Source organism: Calliopsis andreniformis, chromosome 9 (genome assembly GCF_051401765.1).
Source record: "Calliopsis andreniformis isolate RMS-2024a chromosome 9, iyCalAndr_principal, whole genome shotgun sequence".
NCBI classification, from domain to species: domain Eukaryota; kingdom Metazoa; phylum Arthropoda; class Insecta; order Hymenoptera; family Andrenidae; genus Calliopsis; species Calliopsis andreniformis.
Window position 1 is genome coordinate 19051423 of NC_135070.1, and position 26006 is coordinate 19077428.

At 43.9% G+C, this 26006-nt stretch overlaps 3 protein-coding genes across 4 annotated transcripts; 1 reads left to right on the top strand and 2 right to left on the bottom strand.

Annotated features, from left to right (window-relative positions):
• Positions 1-19055: 19055 nt before the first annotated feature.
• Positions 19056-22124, bottom strand: Csn8 (COP9 signalosome subunit 8). Of its 2 annotated transcripts, none has more exons than XM_076384359.1 (5): positions 22059-22124; positions 21240-21311; positions 21069-21139; positions 20061-20239; positions 19056-19749 (listed from the first exon to the last, which is right to left on the bottom strand). In XM_076384359.1, the coding sequence occupies exons 1-5, from the start codon at positions 22122-22124 to the stop codon at positions 19493-19495; spliced, it is 645 nt and encodes a 214-aa protein (XP_076240474.1). In that variant the 3' UTR covers positions 19056-19492. The 2 variants fall into 2 exon arrangements, with proteins under 2 accessions (XP_076240474.1, XP_076240475.1); XM_076384360.1 differs by lacking the exon at positions 22059-22124 and adding an exon at positions 21891-21907.
• Positions 22125-22133: 9 nt separating this feature from the next.
• Positions 22134-22989, top strand: Rabx6 (RAS oncogene family member RabX6). The gene is made up of 3 exons (XM_076384361.1): positions 22134-22313; positions 22467-22711; positions 22791-22989. The coding sequence occupies exons 1-3, from the start codon at positions 22134-22136 to the stop codon at positions 22987-22989; spliced, it is 624 nt and encodes a 207-aa protein (XP_076240476.1).
• A 227-nt stretch (positions 22990-23216) lies between these two features.
• Nfs1 (Nfs1 cysteine desulfurase) lies at positions 23217-25869 on the bottom strand. Its single transcript, XM_076384358.1, has 11 exons — positions 25696-25869; positions 25522-25634; positions 25372-25451; positions 25191-25307; positions 24966-25103; positions 24677-24882; positions 24392-24513; positions 24158-24315; positions 23819-24090; positions 23658-23747; positions 23217-23432 (listed from the first exon to the last, which is right to left on the bottom strand). The coding sequence occupies exons 2-11, from the start codon at positions 25625-25627 to the stop codon at positions 23369-23371; spliced, it is 1353 nt and encodes a 450-aa protein (XP_076240473.1). The 5' UTR covers positions 25628-25634; positions 25696-25869; the 3' UTR covers positions 23217-23368.
• Positions 25870-26006: the final 137 nt, after the last annotated feature.

The following is a 26006-nucleotide window of genomic DNA, read 5'->3' on the forward strand; positions in this document are numbered from 1 at the left end:
AACTTAAGGAGCAGGGACGATCCCCGAGGGGGGACCATTGATAGAAGAGAGCGAAGACGTGCGATCGTTTATAGGCTCGGTTCTTCCCCCATATTACGCTAATAATAATACCTACACAAACTTCTATGCAAATATGATTACACTGCGCAAGTTTACGCAACCTAATCGCTCCAATTGGCCGTTTAGGACGCTAATATTTTGTTTACGATTGCTGTAACGCGGGCTATTATACGCGCACCTAGACAGCTAATTGCAGGTCACTTTTAATTGCACACTCAAGGAACTTCGCTACATGGCGAAAGAGCCGTAACCGATCGCGTGCATTGCTGCTGACACCATAGCGAATGGTGCTCGTATGAGAGATCCCAGGTTCCGATCGGTAGCGAAGAACGCGTCTGGCTGCCACACGAGCACCACTACTTGTTATCCTTGCAATTTTTCATCCCTGCAACCAGCCCGCGCTTCATCCCCGCCGTCAATCGAACCTTAATTCTTTCTTTGGCCATGAATGAAAACGCTAATAAAACACTGTCGCGTATATCGGTGGTCAATAATACCTCGACGCAGTCGAGCGGCGCACTTTCATTTTCATCGCAACGCAACGCCGACGTTTCCCCTGTGTCGCGTTTCAAGCGTGCGACAGAGCGCGTGGGCGGCGGGTCTTTAACGGAACCGCACGTGGAACATTGTATAATACACGCGCAACCAGCTCGACTGTCAAGGAGATACTGGACGGAAGCGGGGAACGGAGAATGTTAGCTGCAGCTATGTTTTCGAGCACCGCTTACAGGCTGATTATTATTAGGCTATTGTTTGGGAGGAGGATACATTTGCGATGCGCCTGGTGGGTGGATAGAATATAGTGGAGCTGTGGGAAGGGTAGGTTAGTTATTTTTAATATGTAAATTTCGGGCAGCTTAAGGATTTGATGAAATTCAAGAGGTTCCTCATGTTTTAATTCAATTTATATTTCTATTTGTGTAGACAGTAGGAAAAAGTTAATGTCAAGCACCTATTTAAAGTCAAGTCCTATATACCTATTTCCTCTGACAATCCTGAACTTTTTGAAATTCATAAAAAATTATCTAATCTTTTTGTTAGTACAATTTTTCTCCTATCTTTTATATTTCAAACAAGACTGATAAAAATAAAATTAACAGACATCTAAGAATAAACAGAAATAATCGAGTTAATAGAGTAGGTAAATACATTGACTGGCCTCAACCGCTTCGTTCATGATGACACTTTGAATTAATCTATCTCGCGTCATGGCGTACCGATAAGAGTGTCCATATATTATCTACGAAAGCAACGGGCTCTCCGAATTCCGCAATATCTGTACGGTATGACGTTTTTCTTGCATCATCTCCGAAGTGTCAATACTCAGAACATAGCTTTCGTGAAATATCAATTTGAGTCGTGACAAATGGTCACAATTAAAGAGAAGTGCAGGCGATCCTGGCAGAATTGCACGCGATCGTGCATCAAAAGAACGACGTCCACAAGGTAGTCATTCGAGCGGACGTCGTCGATAAAAATCGTTTTGCAACATTCGCTATCGAGTGGCCCCTATGGGCAAACTTTAACTCATTCCTCTCTTCCTCCATTTATTATGATTTCTCCCTATACCGCCTACGTAACCGAAAACAGCAGAATTGCTCGTCCAACGAAAGTCACCAGCGACGAACACGTAAGGTCTGACACAAAAAAACAAGAATCTGGTTATATGTAACTTCTTTTACTTACAAAATTAATTCAGTTAATTATGGCCGCCTTTGGAACACATGTGTTTCCTTGCTATACGCATGCTCACGGCTCACTGCCAACAGGCTTATAAAAACGGATATTAAAGTCCCCTTTTTAGCTTAAAAAGCATCTCTGCGCTTCGATACACCCACATTCCCTAGATATGTATATCACAGTTCCCTATAATTTTTCTGTTTTTCTAAGATTAAATCTGTACTCGAGCACACTTTTTTTACCGCAAGTAAAAATAGAAGCAAGAAATCGTCTTGACTAATCCAGACCTACAGAGAATTAATTTTATACTCTATCCGTGAAGCAGCCAAACGAAGGGGACTGCACCGATTATAATTGGCTTAATGGCGAAGCTAAAAGGTGTAACCAGATCGTCGTTTTTGTGGTCACGTAAACGACAGACAATTTTTGGCTCCGAAAGACGAAGTCGTCTTCTCGGCTGGCTGGACCAGGACGCTCCTCCTGGCCGTTCCTCGTCCCTCCTTCTACCTGTTTCTCCTCTCTTCCTCTGTGTCTCCTGCTCTTCCTGTCTGTCTGTCCTCTTCTGCGCTTCCCTCTCTCAGCGCGTTTCTCTCTTTCCACCCCTCCCTCTCTCTTTCTCTCTGGCTGCCTCCCACCAGATAGATCAGAGAACGATGGGCGATTAGCGCCGCGTGTGAAAGGGAAAGCGAGCGGTCGGCTTCACGGAGGAGGACGATCGACCCGGCGCACGATTCGAAACGACTCTCTCCTCCGTACGTAATGTATTCGTCGTCTCTCCTTCGCCCACTCCTCTCTTGTTAGCCCTCTTCTTCTCTCCGACAGACCATCTGTCCGCGTCTCTCTCCCTTTTTTCCTTCGAACCGCGTAAACCCCCCCCTGACAACCGACCGCGCCACCCTGATCGCAGTCCAACTTTTTAGAGGATGATTTAATTGCCAAGTTACCGCGAAGCCCCTTTCTTCTGTCGTTTTCGATGAACCGACGATGTGGGTCACGACTCGCTGTGCAGAACTGCTTGTTTTTCTTGAGCTTCGCCATATATTTTCGAAATGGGCTCCTCGAAGGATAGGAAGCTTCTGCTCGTGCTATGATACTTTACTTTCTCCCTTCTTTCGGTCATTTTTAAGGAAATCTCGGTGGTCTTAGGTTACTGATGGTGATGGAAGGTAATTAATATTCTGGGCGTAGAATAGTTGCTATATTTCTTGCAATTGTTCTTTCTGCTTCTTCTCAGTTAGGAGTTTATAGCGACTAAGTATGGCATTGAGGTTCAGATACTCCTATGGTGGAATATTTTATGCGACCTTCCTCTGGAACGTGCTAAAATCTGCCGCTTAAAGTCAATAGTAGTCATTAGCAACTACCATGAGTACCATAGGCACTCATTTTATCCCTCATAATTAAATCATTAAATTAACTCGATATTATACTCTGTAAAGTAGATCCATAAGTGAGCTTCCAGATCGATAGCTGAGCATTCTAGCTGGTAATTAGCTCTGAATGCCGCGAATACTCCACAATTACGAAGATTGTACTTTCTTCGAAGCACGTGCCGATCATTGCAAAGAATTTGAAGTGCGCGTAGCATTCTCGAAACACGCAGAGACAGCTGTCCCTCGCATTGTTGCGGCACCTCGTTTCTACGATTTCCAATATCGACATCGATGATCGATCGAGCATTCAGGTTCGTCCTGGAAGAGGCACAAAGAGGAGCTCGCGAGTTTCATGCGTACGTCCACGCTAAGAGACTGTTTCCGCGTTGCTATGCTAATGAGAGAGCGTCGAGGACCGAGACCATCCTTGGACGATCTCGAACTGAGGAGGACTCCAGCCCCGAATTTGTCCATAGAATCGAATTCCGAATGCAAGAGTCGACGACAAATGTTCGCTCATAAATAATGAACAGAATGAAACCAAAATTGGACAACAAACATGATTTGGTTTTAAATGAATTATTAATATTTCGTCGCCTAGTTCCAAGTAAAATCTGTAAAATAGATACCATTTCCGGTAGTTAATTCTTTATTCCTTGGTGTTATTCATGAACGGAAGCTGCGGCGAGTATTAGAAATAGAATGAAAAAGAAATCTCACTAAAAAAAAAATCCTTCGTGCATTCATTTATCGACCTTAATTAATGTATCATTCATAATGTTTTATGAATGATTATATCGTATTGTAGGATCTAAATTTATGATGTATCAAATTTACATTAGATTACGACCTCAATGTAGGTCTACGTTTCGATTCAGTCTAGGTACCATCACAATTGCACATGCATGTCAATAGAAATCACTTGCTGCTACATTCTTTTCTCCTAGATGTAACTGATTATCTTAATAATGCGTTTGTAACTATGTCACTAGAGACCAGTAAGCTACATGCTCAGGCTTCCACTAATTCAACTTCACGTGCTAACGACTTCTCTCTACAAAATGAAAGTGGGTCCATCATGAAACCAACCACCGCTTTACAGCTCAAAATCGGAGATCTATACATAAACCTTGCCACAGTACTCCGCCTACACCCATGAAACAAACCCGAAATAAAGTCTCGCATCCCATCAGCTGTATTCTATCCGAACGATTCAATCTACTCTAAAAGTAGGAAGTCCTCAATAATTCACGCCTCCGTATCGGAAATCCCCTTCCCCGCGCAGTAGCTCAGCGAGCCCATCTTCGCGAAGTGAAACCGAGGAGAAAACAGTCTTAAACTCGCTTCTACACACACCTACGCGGCCGTGTGTCAGCGCAAGAAGGCGAAATATGCGATTGAAATCGCGACATCAATTGTTCATTACGATCTCCTCTCGCGACCCTAAGCTTTTAACCTACAATACAGCGGGTTCACAGTTCCCTCGGCGTTCACCGACGGTTTACGTCGGATCTATCGACGATTTTCTATCGATGAGAACGGCTTCCCGATCGGCAGCGCCGCGGTCACGATTATAACGCCATATAGAGAATCGACGGTTCGTCGTGGGGTCACACGCGGGGTCGTTCGCGGATTGTACCAGCGTCCCATCCTCGCCCCCACCTTCCGTGATCCAGGAGGAAGATGGAAAAGGGGAATAGCCCTGTGGGAGACTCGATGCACGACCCGCGACGACCACCGTCGGGTCCGCGCAAAGTCGTTAACGAGTCGCCTCGTTATCTCTAGCCGTGGACTCGAGCGCGCGCGAGAACGCCTGCTTAGGCGCGCAGCACTTCGAGTCGCTAGGGGGACTACGAAAAACAGGGGGGCCAGGGGGAGAGAAAGGAAGGAATCGTGAGGAGGGAGGGGAGGAAGGAAAGAGAAAGAGACGCTGTTGAACACGATGCTGGAGAACCGCGGGAAGGTCGTCCCCCTTCAGCCTTCGAAGACACACAGGTACTTTCTCCCATAGTTTTTCGGTGTGTCGTCTCTTTTGCATGCTCCCTGCACCGTGCCACGACGCCTCCGCTCTACGCCGACTGCCTGGACGGTCCTGTGCTTGTACCAAGATTGTTTATGCCCCCTTGGACAGCGGTACGACTTGAGACGACTCGAGACGAGGTGATCCTTGTTTAGGTGGCTCAATGGTCCGTGCACACGTGGAGAAACTACTGGTTGGTTGGTCGGAAAAATAGAAGGATCGAGAATTTATCGTCAGCTGAAGGGTACTGTTATGAACGTTACGATTTCGCGACCTGTAAACTCGATGAGGAAGAAGCAACTGGGGAGTCTGACCATGAATGTTACATTCTACTTAATCTGGGATATTAGGCAGAAAGTGATCGTAATGGAAAAGAATTTCAGACTATCACAGAGGCATCGAATTTCGCAGAGGAGTATCAGTCATCGAATCGTTAACATATTATTTATGTAACACGAATTTCTCGTTACGCAAGACGGTGACTTCTGCGTGTGGGAGTGCACGCTGCCATTCCTAAACATTTCTTCTTTTCTAATTAACCCCAATTCCACCGTGTTTCAAGTGAAAAATCATCGACAAAGAAATTGTAGAGACTCGTAAAGGTTCTCTCAGCAAACATCCAGGAAAAAAGAATCCTAGCGTACAAGAATCCAAGAGTCGCGTGACTAAATCGTAGAGATTTGTCTATGTGTGAGTTTTGACCAAAGGAGGGTTTTAAGTTTCCGTTACGCCACTGTGTAATTTCGCTGATTTACGATCCACTCGAGACTATCGCCCCTGCGTTCGATCATCTAGCGGAGAACAAAAGGATCTGCGACCGGTCGCTGCCACCAGCGCGCAGGGGGAAAATGGCAGAAGGCCCGTTAACGGTTGCGTGAAATCGCAGATATATAGGTTTATCGTACACGCGGACGAGGCCTAGGAAGACGCGGAGAGCCGAAGGAGAGCCGAAGGAGAGCCGAAGGAGAGACAAGATGCGATCTCCTCGGTGGTGACTCGCGGATGCACGTAATACGGGTTTCATCGTGTTTGACTGATGACTAATGCTGAACCGGCGCAGCCGAGCACCGCTCGGTCGAGTCTACAAAGTCGTTAACAACATTGCTTGGCCTTGGTCAGGAATAGTTAACGGGCTGAACATTTTTTTAGATTACGTATCTACTTCCTGCTAACCACATTGTGACTCCTGCGCGCGGTTTGTCATTGTCTTGAACGTTTATCTAGCGAACACCGCAGATTCATAATTGTCTGATTCTTTTCCTTTCGTACGCGAAATTTTAGACCTTTAACTTTCTTTCCTAGCAGTTCTTGACCCTACCGATTACGTTTTCACGCGGCTAGTAACCTTGGAGAACGATTTGTCGAGGTTTGCTCTTTGACTCTGAAGAAGCATGAAGTTTGACTTTTTTAGGTGACTTTTTTGAACCTATAAATGATTGTACATCCTGCAAAAAACACTCAGTTCTCAAAATACGTGCTACCAGAGCAACTGCATCAGCATTTCCATTCTCCTAATTTCGCTTACAGTTTTCCATTCGATAGCTCGTCTAACAGTTAGAGATACGCAATATTCCACTACTGGATACCCAGTACGGAGTGCACGTCGCTTGATTTCGCAATGAGCGTGTCAACGTTTATCGATTTAACGTATATAACAGCGTTTTAAATGTTCGCGTCGCAAATAGTTCAAAGCAGCCTCCGCTCGGAGCCAGACCGACCAGGGCCTTGCATTAAGTAATATTAGTTGCTGCTCTTGCCAATTACTTACATTAAGTAATCGTAAGAGATTCCATGTGCACCGACTTCTGATCGTGCCGACGCAGAGACAAGCAGTAATTATGCGTTTACGAGGACGCGCGTATCCACCACTTTCGCCTCTCTAATTACGGCGGAAGATAATCTTTAGCGAGCTCGGATTAGAATCTAATGGGACGTACAGGAAATTCATGGACGATCGACTCATCGATTGTTAATCCATCGTTTACACGCTGCGTATCTGCCACCGACATCGCGATGGATTATTGTAAAATCACTGTTTACGTCTGCGTGGATCGGACTACAAAGTCTGCTATAACGATCTAAGTATGTACAATGGCAGTAGAAGAAGTCTAAGTAGAACAGACAAGTCCCTTCTAATTAATTTCAAGTCCCAATTTTCCAAGTAGCATTAAATTCAGTTCCTCTGTTTTTCCTCAATTTTATGCGAGATAGATCAATACTTTTCGGTACACTGTATATATGTACCTATCACTTGAAACGAAGTGACCAATAGAGGCTCATATCTAACGATTAATTTATGTACTTCGTAAGCTATATAAAGATATATGTCGCCCTGTCGCGACACTGGTACTACCCAGTTAAGTACCTTGTTCGGGAAGTGATGAAAAAATCAGCAAGAACGACAGGATATCGAGAGCAGCGAACGAAATCACAATTCACCCTGATTCATTCGCGACATTTCCCCCTGGTGTACAAGCTATCAGATCCAGTCGATATCGGAATAGTACTATATCACTATTTTCGTATCGAAAAGCGACTGGGAACACATAAACCCTGGTTAGTCCGTCGATAAATTATATTCCTCTGATCGCGAGCGTGTCTTTAACGCCAAGCTACGTTTTTTCCGTTTTAAACGCTCGTTCACCGCTAAAATCTCCTCGAGAGGAACGGCCACGGTTTCTCCTACGCTTCTGAAGCATTCTCGTCGCAAGTCCTCGATCGGTTCTCTCCTTTTCTCCGGAATTAGGTATCCTCAGCGAACGGTGCACGACCTCGCTGTCCTGCACGTATAGGTCGTTTCACCTGTCACCTGCGCAGAAACGAAGGAGAGAGGACGATCGCTGCGGGCGACGAAGGAAAGGACGCGCGGACACCAAGATCGACCGGAATCGGGGATGCCTCGGCTACCTCGCTCGTTCCTCTCTTCCTTGCTCAATGTTTCTCGCGTGATCGCGCTGGAAAGACTTCCAATTATCTTTTTTAATAAGCTAGTAAAAGTATCCAATAACACCAAAACAAAGAAGTATCGTGTTTATTGTTTTTCTTCAATTAAAGCTGTTTCTACTTAAACCTTCCAAAGATCAACTTGGAAAGAAGGTCAAATAAAGCAAATATTTATACGAACTTTTCCCACTGTTATCTCGATTCTCTTCTACACCTCTGTCTCCACTTTTCCAGGCATGTAAAATTCTAAACCACAGTCCTTTTACTTATCCACTATAAAAAGGTAGCAAAGTAGGAGTATCATATATCGACTGCCCACTTAGAGCAGCCATCGAGGACAGCAGAAAATAGCCACGTCCACTTATAGAAGTACAATTCCTAAACGCTGTTGGCCAGATGCGACTAAACCACTGCCTAGCTAAAATCCATCCCTAAAACGTTTCGGAGCCGTGAAGTGCGGCATCGATGAAAAATTCACGCGGTTCAAATGGAAGCATGGTGATTTCCATTTGGAGAAGAATTTCCATCCTGGTGCACGGAGGCTGAACGGAACACAAGCTCGCGTTTCACGGCAAGTTCGGTGCCGGGGTAAGACCTATTCTCCGGTATTTCGATATCGTGTTCGCGAGGTTGCTTGCGTGGGACTGGGTGGAAGATCGCGGTGATTAATGGCGATTAAACGGAGAAAGAGAGAGCTCCGGTATACGGCACGAGACCGCGAGCGTGTGTGCGCGCAGAAAACGGCTCTAGGAGCAACAACATCCAGCGTCGCACCCTTGCGTGGCCCGCGAAATCACTCTACGCGGTATGCGTATTGTATGGTAATACCGCCCGTGTACCTACTCCAATATTTATTCCCCGCAGTTATAACGCGCTTTTACCACGACCGACGCCATCTATCTTATCCAGCCGCCGAGGGCTCTTCTCCTTGATCTATAGATCCGACCGTCCGTCTGTGAGAACGTCCCCCCAGTTCCACGATATTTATGCACGTTTCGATTTCGTTGCACGTGCTGCCTGGCAATCTTTTCGATCGGACTTTTGGCCAACATTTTATATCGATATTTAAATATAGATACGGAAGGCACGATGAGAAAATGGGGCTACCTAAGTCGTGGAGAAGGGTTGAGCTTTTAGGTGTTTCGGTTTTTGTTCATGGGCGTTGAGGTAGGTTTGAAAGATCCGGGATTTAGGTATGGAAACTAAGATGTAGTTATGTGGTTCTTAGAATGGCTGGAAAGACAAAGACAGTAGAGTTATTAACCCTGTTTATGAATAAGAGATCCTGTTTGAAGAATTTCAAAGTGTGGGTCTGTCACTTCAGAAAGATCTGTGTGGATCGTAAATTCATGACTGTCTGATTATATCGTAACATGTTAACGAGTAATTCTTGGATTGAAGAACATAACACTAAAGATTATAGAAGTATATGCTAGACGATGTTCAATAGAGTACTATTAAAAATACACCTCCAGTCCAATTGTAATAAAATCCATAAGAATTTTCAAAACGACTACGATTTTTTTTCACGTAGATGCCTACCATGCAAAGAGGGAACATGCCACAAGTCTATCTTTTCCAGCCCACATGCCTAAGAGGCTCTTACAAGCTCTTAAGAGGCGAAAGAATGCGTTATCATCCATAAACGGTACTCCACACCGAACACGTGTTCAAGGGTGCATCCTCAATACTCCCACGACGACATGGTCGCCTCTGAACTCGTAAGTCCTCAAAGGAATGCTGGGGATGCACCGCGTGCTGTGGCGCAGCTGCGCATCTTCGCAGAAAAATCCTCCGCTCAGTAAATGGGAAAAAACGAAGGCTCGTTGTAATATCCCCAATAATGACCCGTCATTCGCGAGGCTTTCCCAACCCGTGCGTGCTGGAAACTCGAATCGCGTGGCCGATGCGTCGAGGATAATCGGCTGAGTGGAAGCGAGCATCGCGTCGTCCCAGGCGACCCAATCCGCGCGTCTGTCCGCGACGCTAGATCCTGTTGGCCCGTCTTTTACAGGAACGAACGAACGGCTGCATCGCGGGTGCGAGCGCGCGACAGAGACGGAGAGTGCTGGCAGAGAAGGAAGCGAAAAAATCACAGAGACAGACAGAGCGGCGAGAAAACGAGGCGGAGAGAGAGGGCAGGAGGAGAGGAGTGAAAAGACAACGAGAGATCAGCGTGGAGCAGCTCTCGAGCCGAGAGGTGAGAGGATGGGGGACAGGAGGTGAAGGGCCAGGAGGGGAGTGGGTGAGCCAACCTCTGACCCGGCGAGGGGCGGCGGGGACCTTGCGGCAACCGTGCCATGCCGGCATAGCTCAGGCATAGCTCAGGCATAGGCATAGGCATAGGCTTAGCGCGGCATAAACTAGCGTGCTCGCCGCGACTCGCCCGCCTTTCACTTCGAAGACGAAGGCGAACGTATATAGACAGGACCCGCCGTGGGGAGTGCCTCGCGCTATTATCATATTATGGCCAATTCACCGATGCCGTACGACGACGCCGGCGTCGTTGTCAATCCTGCGCCCTGAAAAATACCCTCGAACCTCCCCTGTCTACTGCCCACCGTAGATACAATCAATCACCTGCGACGCAACGCACTATCACCGAGGGAAATAAACTAGTATTACGAGAAAGATTAATAGGAAAACTGATGAGGAAACTCTCGGGTGGGACTTAAACCAAGCTTCCCGATCATTCTCACACTATTAACTCCTGAGAGAAGGTACTGCGTGGGAAAACAGTGGATTCATTCTTGCCGAAAATGTATCGAAGAAACCAGCCTCCGAGGATAGAAGGCCTCTAGCCTAGGAGCTCCTTTTAGATAGAAGGAGAGGAAACGGTACAGAGGGTCGATTATGCGGCGCTAATCGCGACGTTACTCGCGCGAGGGCTCGCCGATAGCGTGATACAGAGGTCGCGAGCGGTGCACAGCGCGCGCTCGACCCCGGTGCTTACCGGTACTACTCGTGGCGAGGACACGGACGGTCGGCGATGATAGTACAGAGAGTACCGCACGGTGTCGAACGCCTGGTCGTGGCTCCCAGGACCAGAACGGGACGAATAGCGTGGCTAGAGTGTCAGAGGGAGTGAGAGAGGGAGAGGCGAGGACAGAGAGTACCGGTGAGAGTGCACGGCCGTAACGTACGGTACGATACGGTCGTGCCGGCATGCCCGTAGGTCGACCCGCAACGCGACGTGTAATTATCATCTCCCAAGGGCCTATCCCACGCTATCCAAGTTAAGTGGGACACAAACGATTACTGCGTGAACGATTAGAGACGGCCAGCTATAACGGGGGTGAGCTGGGACTGGTCTCGCTGGAAAGGCACCACTCGCGGATCATTCTACTGACCGTGCCAGACTGTCTGGCTCTCGACGTTTTTCAGTGGAAGCGGAATGGGTCTGCTATGGACAGACGGTTCAGACATCGATCGACGATGGCACATCATTTTTCTGGAAGATGCTATTCCTTATTTTCTAGGAATAGTTCTTTGGGATTTAACGGGTATTTAAAAGGTAGAAAGGAGTTTTCTCAGAAACTCCGTCTATTGGTGGCACGTTTGTAAGAGATTGAAGAGATTTATGCAATTTACTGGCATTCTTCGCGATATTGGGTTCTGATTGCAACTAGTTCCGAGCTATCTTTGAGGGAGCTTCTACCCAGTGTACTGAGAGAAAGGATTTGATTGGTGTAGATAAGAGTTTCTTAAAATTCGAGTGCGATATCAAAATTAGTGGTAAATAAGGGATTTATCTGGAGCTGATAAATTCAATAGCAAACAATTATGAGGGAAGCAGAAGTAGTGGGAGGAAGAATAATTCGCTACTTTCGCGACTTAACGACGTCCCTGTTTTCAAACGGGCGATGCGCCCATCCTGTTAAAAGCTTAATTAACTGATTAGATTCCAGATAACCGCGAACCCGGTCACGATGCGAATCCGTGCTTCTAAGACGAGATGCACGAACACCCGGAAATGGCGCGGCGGCTTGAAACGGCTCAGAGGGAATCGAAATGAAGCCCGATTGCGAAACGCCGGCGTAACCCCGTTCGTTGCGTTCCCTGAAAAACTTGCGAGCCTATCTGCCCGCTGATGCAACGCCGCTACGTGCTATTTATTTTCACCTGGCAAAAGTAACACGCGATCGAAAGCCGACCGAACAATAAGATCGTTTAAAGAACGAAGCGCAACAACGGAGGGCGGATCGAAACGCGGGCCGAACAATGTGTGAGCGCGTTCGCCACTTAACGGTTCTAGGAACACCGTCCCCAATGGGACTTTCGAAGTCTCTAAACTCTGTAAATTTACGTAACCTCATCGATGATAGGCGTACCTAGACCACCGAGATCTGACGTGTTGATAATCGACACGGAAAGAAATCGAGGAGGCACTCCCACGCGCGTGAAACGACAGTGACATTGACCAGTTTCGTAGCTATGGTACTCACGCGAAATTGTGTAACACAGTGATCCCGTTTCGAGGGTCGATGCACTTTTTGAGGGACCAGAACCGGGAAGGCACTTCTCCCTTTTCATTCGAAGTCATTTATTTTTCACAAAAATGTATGACTGAAGAAAACAGATCTTTCGATCTGGTGAAATGAATCTATTGACCCACAAAAGCGGTAGTAAATTGAAAGAAGCGAAAGAATTTGAAGAAATGCGATCGGAGGATAAGACAATTGCCCCCGAGTTGCAAAATACACGTTCGACGCTCTGCCTTTCGTGAAAGTCTTTCGAGCTCGCGTTTGACACGAATATCGTGTCTAATTACAAGCCACAGTGGTTCGAGACGATTGTTAAAGAACTGTGATACGTTTAGAGCCGACGATCGCGCGGCTACGGTAGGTGGGAACCGTCGAGCAGAGTCGTGCTCGACGTTGGTGGCCGCCACCCGGCGCAACAAACTCCAGTCACCAGATTTCCTTGTGTCCCGTTCATTTATACTATCTATTGTTATTTGTACACGTATCTACAAATTATTGAACCCAGTTGCAAGGGGATTTTCGTCGTGCGAAACCGAAGACACCTATAGGCAAGGGAAAAGATATGAAAAAGGATAGCTGTTTTAGAGAGAGGAAGCCCATTGTGACGCAATCTTACTTATGATTTATTTTGGAGTATTTTAGAAACAATTAATCTTTTTTGTTTCACCACCTCTAAATATCAGAGCAAGCGCAGTATAGCCATTAAAAATTCATGCGATAGTCGGACAATTGTCTAATAAAAACACCGAAAAGGTTTTAAATATGAGTTTGCTTCGGATTAAAGAAACATTAAGCAAAGGGGAGCAATTGATTTGTCGCCTGATATATACGAAATGAAGAACCCGAAATACCCAGACTTTCCTGTTTTTGGCTGATGTAACTGCGCTATCTTAATCCATCTATTCACACAACCATCCTCTGCATCTGTCGACTTTCATCGGTTCGTCTACTGATAAGCAAATGACCACCAATGGCCATTAATAGGCTAGTCGAAGGAGACGTGATTTATTTTCATGATGCAGCTTTGTAAAATATTATCACTTTTTTAATAACCATTAAAAAGCAAACGAACATGAATGGAAACTTCCTACGACCGATTATTTAATTTTTACTATCTCCTCGATGTCAACCGCATCTCGAATCCAAACGTAAAAACAAGTTAATGCCGTCATCATGCATCCATTCACTTTTCGTTTCGCTGAATAGAAACTTTTGCTAAATAAAATACAAACTGTTTCTTACGACTCGAGAACGTCTCTTAAAATGAAATATTGTTACAAAATGTCTTACGCCACTTTTGAATATGCACGTAACAGGTGAACTCAGAAATGGAAAAAGGGAAAAATGATGTTGATCGCGCAACGATTCCACTTTCGTTTCGCGTATCGTAGACGCGTCCTTCTCTCTCGCTCAAGGAAATGGAATATCGGAGCATCCCATGGCGAGAAGGGGTCGCGGCGATGCACGTGGTGCGCCGCGCTACAACCGTAGGCAACTCGCGTCCTTTTTCCCGCAGCGCACGAAAGTTAGAGACAATAGGTACGTGGGCGCAGCATCGCGAACCCTAACCTTAGGTGATCCCATATTCCGTTCTCTGCCTTCTCTCCCGTTCAACGCTCTCCTCTCCGTCTCTCTTCCCTCCGATTCCCTTTGCCCCTTCTGCCCTCCTCCTGCCCGCTCTCTTCTTTACGCGAGTGCTGTGCTGGGTCGTAGAGCGAAGCTATCCTCCTCCTCCTCTCCCCCTCGCCGGCTGGTTGCGCCTTACCTCACCTGCACCTTCTCAGGTATTTCTCTTTATCTCCGTAGTGGCGAGAGTGCCGCTTGCGAAATCCCAGAAGTCTGCGCACGCTGCGCTATGCAGCCGCCTCGTGGCGTGCCACCGATGCAACCGAGGGAGGGAGCTATCAGGGCCGACGATCGGAACCCTCGGAAAACTCTGCTGTATTAGGTTTCGAGGCGAATCCATCACACCTCTGATGAATTTCCATGAGAAACGGTGATACAGCACTGCAGGCGTTGAAAGATTTACAATTACGCTGATGTTTGGTCTCTTCCGTAGGTTCTTCTATGGTCCACATGGTTCGTCTTTGATCTTCTGTTTGGTCCTGATCACTTTTTTTATGGTCTCACTATAACATACTGTTAAATCTTAAAGAAGTTGGGGAATATTCCTCGAGTTCTCTTCGTACAGGGATTTTATTACTATCAACATTGTTAGCAACACGTCTACAAGGTGTCTGAAGGGAACAGGTATTCTCTACTTATCTTTCGGACCAACCTCTCTAGAATCTAAAAACCACTTCTCAGCCATACGCAGTGTACACAGAAAAGTGGTCATCTGATATTCCCACTTGCTCAAGTCAAAAAACCCGCTTCCAAGTTAGTGGAGTCCAAGACGAACGACTGTCTCAAGATGTTCTCCCCTTGATTCTTCAACGTTTCTCGAGGTGATAAAGAAGCCTTGGTTTTCGTGTTTGAAAAATCCCTGCACGATTCTCGGAACGAGGGATGTTGCAGTGACAAGGTACCAGGGATTCCACTTCAGTCGGGCGAGTCACGACCAGACATTGTTGCAAATGCGACGGGGGTTATCGTGTCAATCGGCGGAGGAACTTTAGCCGCGTATTTGTCACGGAGTCGCATCACGGCCAATTTCTCCTAGGTAGTCATGAATTCCTAATGCAGGCTAAATTCAGTCGTGTTGCTGCTTCGGTTTCTTTCTCCCCCCTTCACCCCTTGTTACGTAACCGAGCCTGTTAACCATCTTGGAGACCGCTCGAGACGCCTTATTTAGAATATTTCGTAGCCGCGGTAATTCGATTATCGCTGATCGACCGCGTAATCGCGAGGTATAACAAAGGGTGGCCAGCCTCCGACTGGGAATACCAACCACGAGAAAGCACTGTTGCGTATTAGATTTCAGGTTGGGAATACTTCGAACGGACATTCTCAGACAAAGGAGCCTAGAACCACACGGCGGCAAAAGTCAAGCACCTTATACAATGCACGACTATTTCCAATTTCCACAGGTCAAACGCGTAAGCTACCATTCTTTTGCTCTTCTGTTCCACCAGAGATCTATCGGGAGCAGCTCGTTTCACGCTTCATTACGCCGCAAACCGTCCCCAAATTTTAGTTCTCACAAGCGTGATCAGTGCTTACGCAAATGCCATCGACTGAACGACCCGAACTGCTCGAAGATTTGCGGGGGTGTCTGGATCGAGACGAATCGATGATCCACCGGTCGATCACCGTTACGTTCCGCTACAATGCAATTGTGCAAAGGTAACGATCGGTTCTCTTTCCGCGTGTGGAATGCCGCGGAGAAGGTGCATTCTGAGCGCACCCACCGACCCGCGCGAACAGCAACGCGTCGCGCGACGCGAGAGGGACAATGATACACAGGCACGATATAGAAATCGCGGCGAGTACGCGAATGATTGTGCGGATCGGTGGTGAGATTGCCATTGCCGTCGCAGAAGAAGGAGCGAGGATGATCGCGATAAAGAAACAATCGAACCGCGTCCCGCCCACGGGTCCGCCAACATTCAATTGTGCCTTTTCCCTCTCGTTCCCCTGTTCTCTCCTGCTCGGACCCGTAGACACGTCGTGCTTCTCTTAACGGTACAACCCCCGCAGAGAATGGCCTCGCGGACTCATTGTTCCAGACGATTCGAATGATTTTTAACCCGAGTAGAGGTAATCCTGTTTCTTTCTCTGATCACCTGCTAATTCGCTGCGTGGATACCGAAGAATGTAGACGAGAAAATGATGACTGTTTATAGGCAAAAGAGAAATAGGGAGGAGGAAGTAAAACCAGATCGAACGTGAACGAGAAAGGATGCCCTGTACTATGGGGCGAGATGCAATTTCTGGCTAGGTGGATTACCCGTGTTACACAACCTGGAAGCTGGGCTGGATGATCGAGTGCAGTGGAAGATTGTCATCGTGGCGTGCTCCTCATTTCACTTTACCTGGCAGACGTAATAACAGGGAGAGTGGAAGAGGAAGACTATGAATCGACGTTTGCGAGCATGAGAGGGATGCATGGGTACTCTGTACTTTTCTTTTGCGGCCTTTATTTGTACTTCGCGCCACTCTGAGACCTTTCGACCGAAAAAACAGACTCCTCGGCTTCGGTACTCATTACTCAGCCGTCAGCTTATAAACCACTGGCTGATTGTCTCTATTCTACACTCTGTTCAATCCTCATGAATTACAAACAGCATCCACTGGCTGTTAAACTTTCACGGAGAGCCTATCCATCACATCCCTCCTCGACGTCTTCCACGACACGAGAAACGCGTAGACTGTTCGCGTGAGCTACACCCTTACGACCACCCATGGTCTTCAGCATCCCCTATTTCTCTTTCAGCGACGATAGAACGGGTGACGTCGATAGGCAAACGAAGGGGAACGTTCCTTTCGGCCTTCTACTTGTTCTTCATCATTATCATCATCCTCTTCGTCCCCGTCGTCTCACCCCGACTGCTCTTCCGCCGCGAAGAGACTTTCGAAATCGACTAGTCGCGTTCGATTCGTGCCACTCGCTCGCTGCTCACGGAGCATCGGCGTTTTCCGCGACGTGCAAAGGTCACCGCAACAGGCCTAGCGCGGCTTAGCTACGCTCTCGGGAAAGAAGACGCGAGTCACCGGCGCGTACTCTTACGAGGGGAGGTCAGGTAAGGTAACTGGTAACCCGGCTCTTCCCTCTTGCCTCTCACCTTCGCGTTTTATGTTGCAAACTAGTACTCGTCTTTAGTAATACCCGATGGGTACCTAGCGCGCGAGCTTCTAGAAGCCTTCGGCCGCTGGGACGCGACTGGAAACGCGTCTGTATCCCTAATCCGCGATTCCTATCGTTACCCGAGTGACCCTAGGCCCCTATCTGACCTAGCATCGACGTCCCACCGACGATGTCTTAATTCTCCACCGAGAAAGCTGTCCTATGGTACACAGAAAACTGAGGGAACCTTTATTCTTGCCTCACCGAAGCCTAGGTGTTCGAGGAGGATGAACCAACGACACCTGCTAACGAGATTCTTCTGTGTTCGAGAACAACAGAGATCCTGAACGATTCGTGACGACGCTCGCTGGGCTTCACTCTCCCCTCGACCATCGTGCTTTCCGCCTATCGAGGCAACGATGGTCCCGAGAAGGAAAAAAATGCGAAGAAACGGCGCGATATCAGGATGCAATCATCGCTCGTTGAAGCGACGATGAATCTGCATTATTCAGAGGCACGGTGAACAGAATACACCGTGGCAAGGAGCCTCTTGTACTTACACCGAGGGGTCGGGGCACCGTCATCCTCATCCTAGGCTACATCCTATCAACCTTGCAACCCCCCGCTGGCCGAACGCCTTTTTCGATACCGATTATTGCGCCGATCGCACGTTCTTGATATAAACAGCGGTTACGATAGGCGCATTGATGTGGTTAGAACGCGTGGGAACGCCTCACAGATATGTCTGAGGTGTTTCTTTTCATTCATTCCCACGTTTCCGCCAGGTTAAATTGACGAATATCACCCATGGCCCACGAATCACAAATATTTCTGCGAAAGCAAGACGAGCTATTGCGAGCATCATAGACGAAGAAGAAGAATATAAATTACATTACAACGTAAGGATCGATTAGTATCATCCTTGTATTTTTATGGAGTACAACAAAAAACTTAAGAACTCTAACTCATACTGGGTAATTAAATGAAGCTTGAATGTCGCGAGTTAGTATATCACAGAGAGATTTATACGGAAATTCACGCACAGCGATATACACGTAAAATATGAAACGCGGGTAGCGTGTAGGATTGGTGATACCGGTGCAACAACTTTCTAGAGTGTGGTGGAGCCCAAAAAAGAGCAACCGACACACCGATGACGGTGGGTGCACACACCGGCTACCTGCTGACTGCTGGAAACGATTTCTTTGAGAATATCTAGGCGTTACGCAATCGGGGCCTCGATTGTGCATATTCAGCGTTTACAATGCGAACGGGACGGTCAGAATCGATTTCATAGGGAATTGCTCGCGGAGGCATGTCGGGGGCCAGGGCATACCGATCTGTCCGCGATTTTTCTGACCCGCAAGGATTCGATTTGCGTGACGTAATACTCGCGGCAGAATCTCCACGCCGTGCGGCTTTTTTCGAACGGCGGCCACGATACACCCGCTTGCTTTCACGCGCGATTCGAGCCACTCGTTTCGAGATCACCCTTTCCCCTTTGCTACCGTGACTTTATCGGTCCCGCAGCTCGATTATATAATTGACTCTGGAAGCTCGAAAGCCAAAGATTTTAGACAAAATTGGAAAAAATCGGTGGAAAAAAGTCGCGACAAATTGAAGAAAAACGTTACACTTATTTTTTGTAGATTTCTTTCTTTTTTTTTTTTTTTTTTAAACAAAAAGGCGTAATGTGGAGGGTTTACTGAAACTACTTGCATGAGATATACGTAGAGGGAAAGTGCTGAATAAAAAGACAAAGCAAGTAGTGCAATATGAAATGTTATCGGGACGGTAGTGATCACGTCCTTTATTGTTTTGTACAATAGAATAATTCGTGAGAATTTTAATGCTAAGATGAACACCGATAAATCAAACAGTACTTGAGATTACATCCATGGTTATTTCTTCTATAGGGGTCTCTTGTGGAAAATGCCAGTTCCTGCACGCGGCCGTCGATTATTGATTAATCGAGTTGTTGACTCGTCGTTTGCAGAGTGAACTTCATCGAATGGTTTTCCGACCGAATAGGTAAAACGCGTAGGTAGATCGTGGTGCATGCTTTATAGGGTAGGGACACAGGTGTTTCCTTTGAGGCACACTTCCTCCTTTATATAGTACGATTACGAAGGTATAACTAAGTTAAAGGTACTGTCGATCAAGCCTTCGCGATGTATCGTCATATCGACGAGGCCTCTCAGCTCGTTCAATTCTCTAAGAAAGACACAAACTGAGTGAGCTTGTGCAGCTGGTCCTCCGTAAGGCAAACCTCGTTGTCGAGTTTACTCTCTTCCTTCTCGATTTTGCACGGCTGTACCATCGTTCCCTCGATGGTCCAACCTCTTTCAACGGCGACCTGACGTGCTTCCTCCAATGTTAATCCCGTCATCGACGCGAACACGGTTAAACCCAATGACGAGTACGCCTTGGATATTAAGGTGATCGCTCTTTCACGAACATTCTCTAAAAAGGTGACATTATTTAAAAGTTGAAAGATCGATACCCCGACTAAAAATGACTCGAAAATGGATAATAATAACCTTCCATACAAGTCACCGAATTAAAAAAGAAAAAGAACAATTTTAGAAATAAGGTAGAGCATAGACGAGACTTCTCTAATAAATATCTCTATAATCTTTTTAAGATATATTCATAAATTATGTATCTTTCTGAAAGAAGACTCACATAGATAGATTTAATCATACATATTCGAATCACTTTTTAAGGAAGATGCATCTTAAGTATGTTGAAGCATCCTTTATACCGTGCAATACCTTTTAGAGCAGCCATAATATCGGAAACATCTTCACTCCATTCTGCGTTAAGGGCAACGTGAACAGCAGGCCAGTCCCGTTGCCACATGCGTTGACCCACAACCCATATTTGTCCAAGTTCCGCATTTCCGGTTTTTAGATCCGATGGTATGCGCTTCCATAAGTATTTAGCGTTGCATCTGCATCGATATTTCGATCAGACAAGCACGAATCGAAATTTATTCGTGCACATGTTTCGTGGGAGTGTATAACTTGTAGTGTGAATGTGCCGTATTAACAGAAATATAAAATCGAACTTTGACTTCGATCGTCTGGTGAACGTAAATCAAATGAACCATTCCAAACATCCATAAAGTGAAAGATTAAAAAGCGGATAGGACGTATACTCATAAAGTTAAAACATTAATTTGCAGTAAATGAAGTTATAACGAAGCACACGATGCAGTAAATATGATAGCGTGACTGGTGGAGTTCACAGTAAATTATATGGTAGGAGCGTAACAAGAAACTTAAGGTAAAGTATGCAATTTCGCTGTAAAATGTTTATTCTATCGTAATAAATATGAGATAAAAGCGACAGAATTCTTGCAACGCTTGTAATAATAATCCATAAAGTCAATTATGAGGAGAATGTTTCCCAACGCAGATAGACTAATAATTTAAGATAAATATCACACCGACAGGAATAATCGATATTTTAAATTTCCCATCAGTAGATTAAAACAAAAAATGTATTTAAATGGGTAAAACTAGAAAAAGTAAAGTATAAGGAACTCGTATATCGTATAAGAGCAATTTGAAAATCCCGCGTAACAATCATAAGTACCGACAAGGGTCTACAGGTGGCATCCGCGCACGAACAAAAATTATTTCATTGCATAAATAAGATAAATAAATTGTATTATGGCTATATAAAATACTGGCGAATGTTTTCTTAATCAATTGTTTTGTGCAATGTTCAAAAAACAAGAAATGAAAAAAAAACAGATACTATAGTTTTGTACTTACAAATCATTCTGGTAAAGATATACAGCCAGCAATTGAGCATACGTCTGTGTCGATGCAACTCCGTCAGGAGCCTATAAGAGAATATTAAGCTTTCATAAATAATCTGATCAAAAATGTTCAATAAAGTCGGCATAACCTATACTCATCGAACTTCTTGACTGGAGCACTTACCTCCAATTCAGCTTTCTCTAGTTCTTGTAAAAATTTGTCCACTTCGTTGAACACCATGACGAGAATTTGTTCCTTTCTCGATAAAAAAAAACAATTTAAAACTAGACCTATTAACAGCACGCGGCAACATTTAAAAACGTCAAACGAGTAGTAGTTTAAACAGCTGATGACCCAAACGCATCATGTTCGCAAATTAAATCTTTATAGAGGGCACCACCAGACGACCCAACTTTTGAAATTCTCATATGAACAATCGAAATAAAATCAATCTCAGTATTTCGTCGAGAATATATGAATGTAATTAATGTCTAATAAATATTACGTATTATCATATAATTTTTATTCTTTTGACTGTCAGTGTTCAATCTCAATTTATTTGAAAACGGAGTTCCATATGAAAAAATGCTACTCTATTTTTTCAACTTTGCTTTTCTATTGAGTCATCTCTCGAGAATTTCTAAGCAAACAAGACCCCGTTTCCTTGATAATTATTTCTAAGTCAATCATAAATGTGTGGCAATGTATGCTTTATGTTCAGAATTAATTAAAATAACAGCTATTAATATAAACGTGAATACTTTCAACTTAAATTAAACCTACGCCAAACACTATGCACTACCCGATACGATAACACTCGGAACACTGTTGCACCTTGCAGATACAGGAAGGTGTTCTATGGTAAAACTGTTTTATGGTCCGTCACTGGTGTGATATTTCTATTGTCACGACTGTCAGCGTTTCTCTGTGTTAGTGGCCATGAAAAGGCAAACGACTAAACGAGTAGTGAATAGAATGTTCATATCATTGTAGGATATGTACCCGAGCACGATGATTTGTTATTACTGATGTTACTTTCGTATTTCGGTGCAACCGGCGAAGTGACATAAGCCGAACATGGCTACTGTTAAAGTGACAGAGCAAAAAGTTATACTATGCGGAGAATACGGAGTTGGAAAGACGTCTCTATTTAGGCGTTTCGCGAATAACACGTTTGTTACGAGCAGTGATCGAAAGTCAACACTCGGTCTCGACAATATCAACAAAGAATATGTGGTTGAAGACAGACGAATACGGGTATCGTATCGAATATATGTCGACAATTTATGATCCATTCACCCTTCCCTGTACACATACCCTGTACTTATGAGGCATACGTACACAAAATACATTATTTATTCTGACATTATGATTGATCTACGTAGTTTTTATTTGAATTAAATGTTCCAGTTGCAATTATGGGACACTGGGGGTATGGAAAGAGTCGCGTCGGTAACATCGAGTTACTATAAGTTTGCAGAAGCAGCTATTTTAGTGTTCGCGTTAGACAATTCGACGTCTTTTCACCTTTTATCTCAGCACTTACTCGATATTGTAACATATGCTGAGAATGCAAAGATATTCCTTTGTGGGAATAAAAGTGATTTAGAAAGCGTAGCTCCACAAGTCACGGATGCAGAAATGGAACAATTCTGGTAAATTCAATGATAATTTGTCACTATTTATATACAATATAAGGTACACAATAATACAATAATGTATTGTCTTTTACAGTGAACAGTGCCACAATTTAATCTCTGGTATATACAAAACATCCTGTAAAACTGGAGAAGGAGTACATGAGATGTTTGAAGACATAGCTCAACATTTGGTTGAAGCTAATAGATCGCGTATGGAATTGCATGAAATGGACAAAGACAGATTTAAAATTTCATACATGGATGAAGCTGCTGATCCATCGTGTTTGTGCTAAATGAGGAGCATTAGAGAATGCTTGTGATGCAACGTTTTTATAACTTAAGAAACTCAACACACAGCAGTAAAGTGTGAAGAGTAAGGGTATCATTTTTTATATCAAATAATTATCTTGGATAACTTTTTTATGGAGGTGTGTCATGAAGTGAAAGGTGGAGGAAAAGGAGGAGGAATATTAATATAAGCTTTATATACCATTATGGACGAACTTCGAATTCTCATAAGTGAAGGATTTTAAATAAAAATTTATTACACATTGCGGAGTATTTTACTTAACTAGGCTTGATCTATTTCTGTGACTTACGGTCAGTATCATTGTATGTTTAATCCACGCTATCTATGTAATTAGATAGACATGGCTATGTGACAAAGAGCCTTTAGTGCTGTGTCCATTTGATAGTCTTTAAATCGATTCCCTCTTCAACCATCTCCCATAATGGGCTGAAAAATAAGCAATTCAAATATATAATTACTACATAAGAACCATAGTTTATATTTGAGTATATTTACTCAAACACTGATTTTAAAAAACGTCCAATACTGAATCTGTTCCCTCCGTTTCTAACAACTAATGAGCTTTTAATACTCGTGGCTGAATATACGTAAATAAAATAATCATGCTTTCATATTAAATAAATATTTATATTGTAACTTAGTATGATGTACCTCATTTCCCGGAGTCTCTTAACATGTCGTATCGTATTTTCCGCAGTGAAGTCTACTTCCTCAACTGTCGTAAAGCGACCAATACCAAATCTGTACGAATAAGTAGAGTAATTATAAAACCATTTAGTAATAGTATTTAGTAGTAGGTTAATGTAATTTACCTAATACTGGAATGTGCCAGGTCTTCCGATGTTCCGATTGCTCTTAATACGTAACTAGGTTCCAAACTTGCGCTAGTACAAGCAGAACCACTACTTAAAGCGACATCTTTTAGTGCCATTAACAGAGATTCACCCTCTACATATGCAAAAGATAAATTCACACATCCAGGATACCAAGAAACAGCATCTCCATTACGTATAACGTGCGGCAGATTCGACATTATTTTTTTAATCAAACGATTTGAAAGCATTGTGATATATTTGTGATCATACTAAAAAAATATAAAAAATTTATTTAAAATTCCATGTAGAATATAGACTATTTCTATATAGCATTACCTCCATTTCTGCTTGTGCTAATTCGCAAGCTGCACCTAGTCCTACTACTAAAGGTGCTGGAACAGTACCGCTTCTCATTCCCCTTTCTTGTCCACCTCCACTTTGAATTGCTTCAACACGCACTCTGGGTCTTCTCCTCACATATAAAGCTCCAATACCTTTATTTTCAATATATTATAGTAATACAAATGCTAAAATATGTCCTATAGTAATATGTGTAACTTTTAAAATTACCTTTAGGACCATATATTTTGTGACCACTAATAGACAGTAAATCAATATTCATAGCATTAACATCCATTGGAATTTTTCCAACAGCTTGAGCTGCATCTGTGTGGAAAAACACCTTCTTTTTCCTATAAAATTAATAATTCAATACTTCCATCAATTTTTATTTTTGTAGTATCACTTTTTAACCCTCTCACTACTGATCAGAAGCAGGAGTCATTTCTGACTCATAGCAGTGAGTCACCAGTGACTCCCGCATCATATTGGGAGGATTAATATCTTCAGTTTTACCTGCAAATAGCACCAATTTCTTTGATAGGCTGCTTGACACCTATTTCATTGTTCACCGTCATCACAGAAACAAGAGAGGTACATGGTCGAATTGCATCTTCTAACTCGTTAAGATCAATAAGACCATTTGATTTCACTGGAATATAAGTTACATCAAATCCTTCTGCTTGCAAGGCTCTACAAGAATCTAATACACACTTGTGCTCCTGCATGAACAAAATTATACAAAGGTAAACTCATAATTATCCTTTGATCTTTATTTTTAATAATTCGAAAATAGTTAACGTACTGTCTGTGTTGTCACAATATGATTTTTCTTTCCTCTATAAAACCTTGCCACCCCTTTTATAGCTATATTGTTACATTCTGTTGCACCAGATGTAAATATGATTTCTTTTTTATCTGCACCGATCAAAGTTGCTACTTGCTGTTAAAAGCAAAGCATTTGATTAGTGTTCTTCTGAATCACTTACATTAATTCATATAACAAATTGAAATCGAACATCCTACTAACATTACGAGCATGTTCGACAGCTTCTTCGGTCTCCCAACCATACATATGAGTTCTGGAATGAGGATTCCCATAATATGATGTAAAATAAGGCATCATTTCGTCCAGCACTCGTGGATCCTATAATAAAAATAATTAGTTTTCATTTGTTCAAAATTCTGACACCTAATCACATTGAATTTACCAATGATGTTGTTGCTTGTACGTCCATATAAATGGCTCTGCCTTTTGCAGGTCCTCTTTTGTACTCATCCGTGATGGCAGCTAAAATTTAGTAAAAAAACTTGAAGAAATATTCCTTACACCAAATGAGTTTATAATGTGCAATATTTACATTCATATTCTGGAACTTCTGACAAATTTTGAATACCAATATGCACTGCTCGACATTCCTTGACACGATTTAAGGTGGATAATAAGCTTCTCACCGGTCGAAACATTTTAATTCTTATAAAAAGACAAACTCATTTAGATCATCCACAAATTCCAGGACACACCATGTTCTAACCTTTAGTAACCTAACTATAATAGTGTATAATTTTGTTTTCAATTTCTATCGAAATACTTTTAGATCTACCTATACAAAAATTATATTTTTTCTCCTTTTTGTTATTGACAAGCGTAATCTACTTGATATATCCGAAATATTTGGTAATCTATCGTCTACTAACTGGCATACTAAAAAGACATGTCTACATACAGCAACTGTTAAAGCATATGATGCAATGGTATTCACAACTTCGAGTGTATACATGTCATAAAATGTACATCTACATTCTGCAATTTTATATGCAGATATAACTCAGTGTAGAGATGGTT

What these genes read in the sequence shown, in the direction of transcription:
- Csn8 (XM_076384359.1), bottom strand. Translation starts at nt 22,124, where the DNA reads ATGTCACTTCGCCGGTTGCACCGAAATACGAAAGTAACATCAGTAATA. An exon ending in TAACAAATCATCGTGCTCGG is followed by an intron (nt 21,312 to 22,058) that starts GTACATATCCTA and finishes TTATCGAGAAAG; the next exon opens with GAACAAATTCTCGTCATGGT. An exon ending in TATCTTTACCAGAATGATTT is followed by an intron (nt 20,240 to 21,068) that starts GTAAGTACAAAA and finishes ATATCGATGCAG; the next exon opens with ATGCAACGCTAAATACTTAT.
- Rabx6 (XM_076384361.1), top strand. Translation starts at nt 22,134, where the DNA reads ATGGCTACTGTTAAAGTGACAGAGCAAAAAGTTATACTATGCGGAGAA. An exon ending in TTGAAGACAGACGAATACGG is followed by an intron (nt 22,314 to 22,466) that starts GTATCGTATCGA and finishes TAAATGTTCCAG; the next exon opens with TTGCAATTATGGGACACTGG. An exon ending in GCAGAAATGGAACAATTCTG is followed by an intron (nt 22,712 to 22,790) that starts GTAAATTCAATG and finishes TGTCTTTTACAG; the next exon opens with TGAACAGTGCCACAATTTAA.
- Nfs1 (XM_076384358.1), bottom strand. Translation starts at nt 25,627, where the DNA reads ATGTTTCGACCGGTGAGAAGCTTATTATCCACCTTAAATCGTGTCAAG. An exon ending in CAAAATATATGGTCCTAAAG is followed by an intron (nt 24,316 to 24,391) that starts GTAATTTTAAAA and finishes TTGAAAATAAAG; the next exon opens with GTATTGGAGCTTTATATGTG. An exon ending in AAGAGACTCCGGGAAATGAG is followed by an intron (nt 23,433 to 23,657) that starts GTACATCATACT and finishes CTTATTTTTCAG; the next exon opens with CCCATTATGGGAGATGGTTG.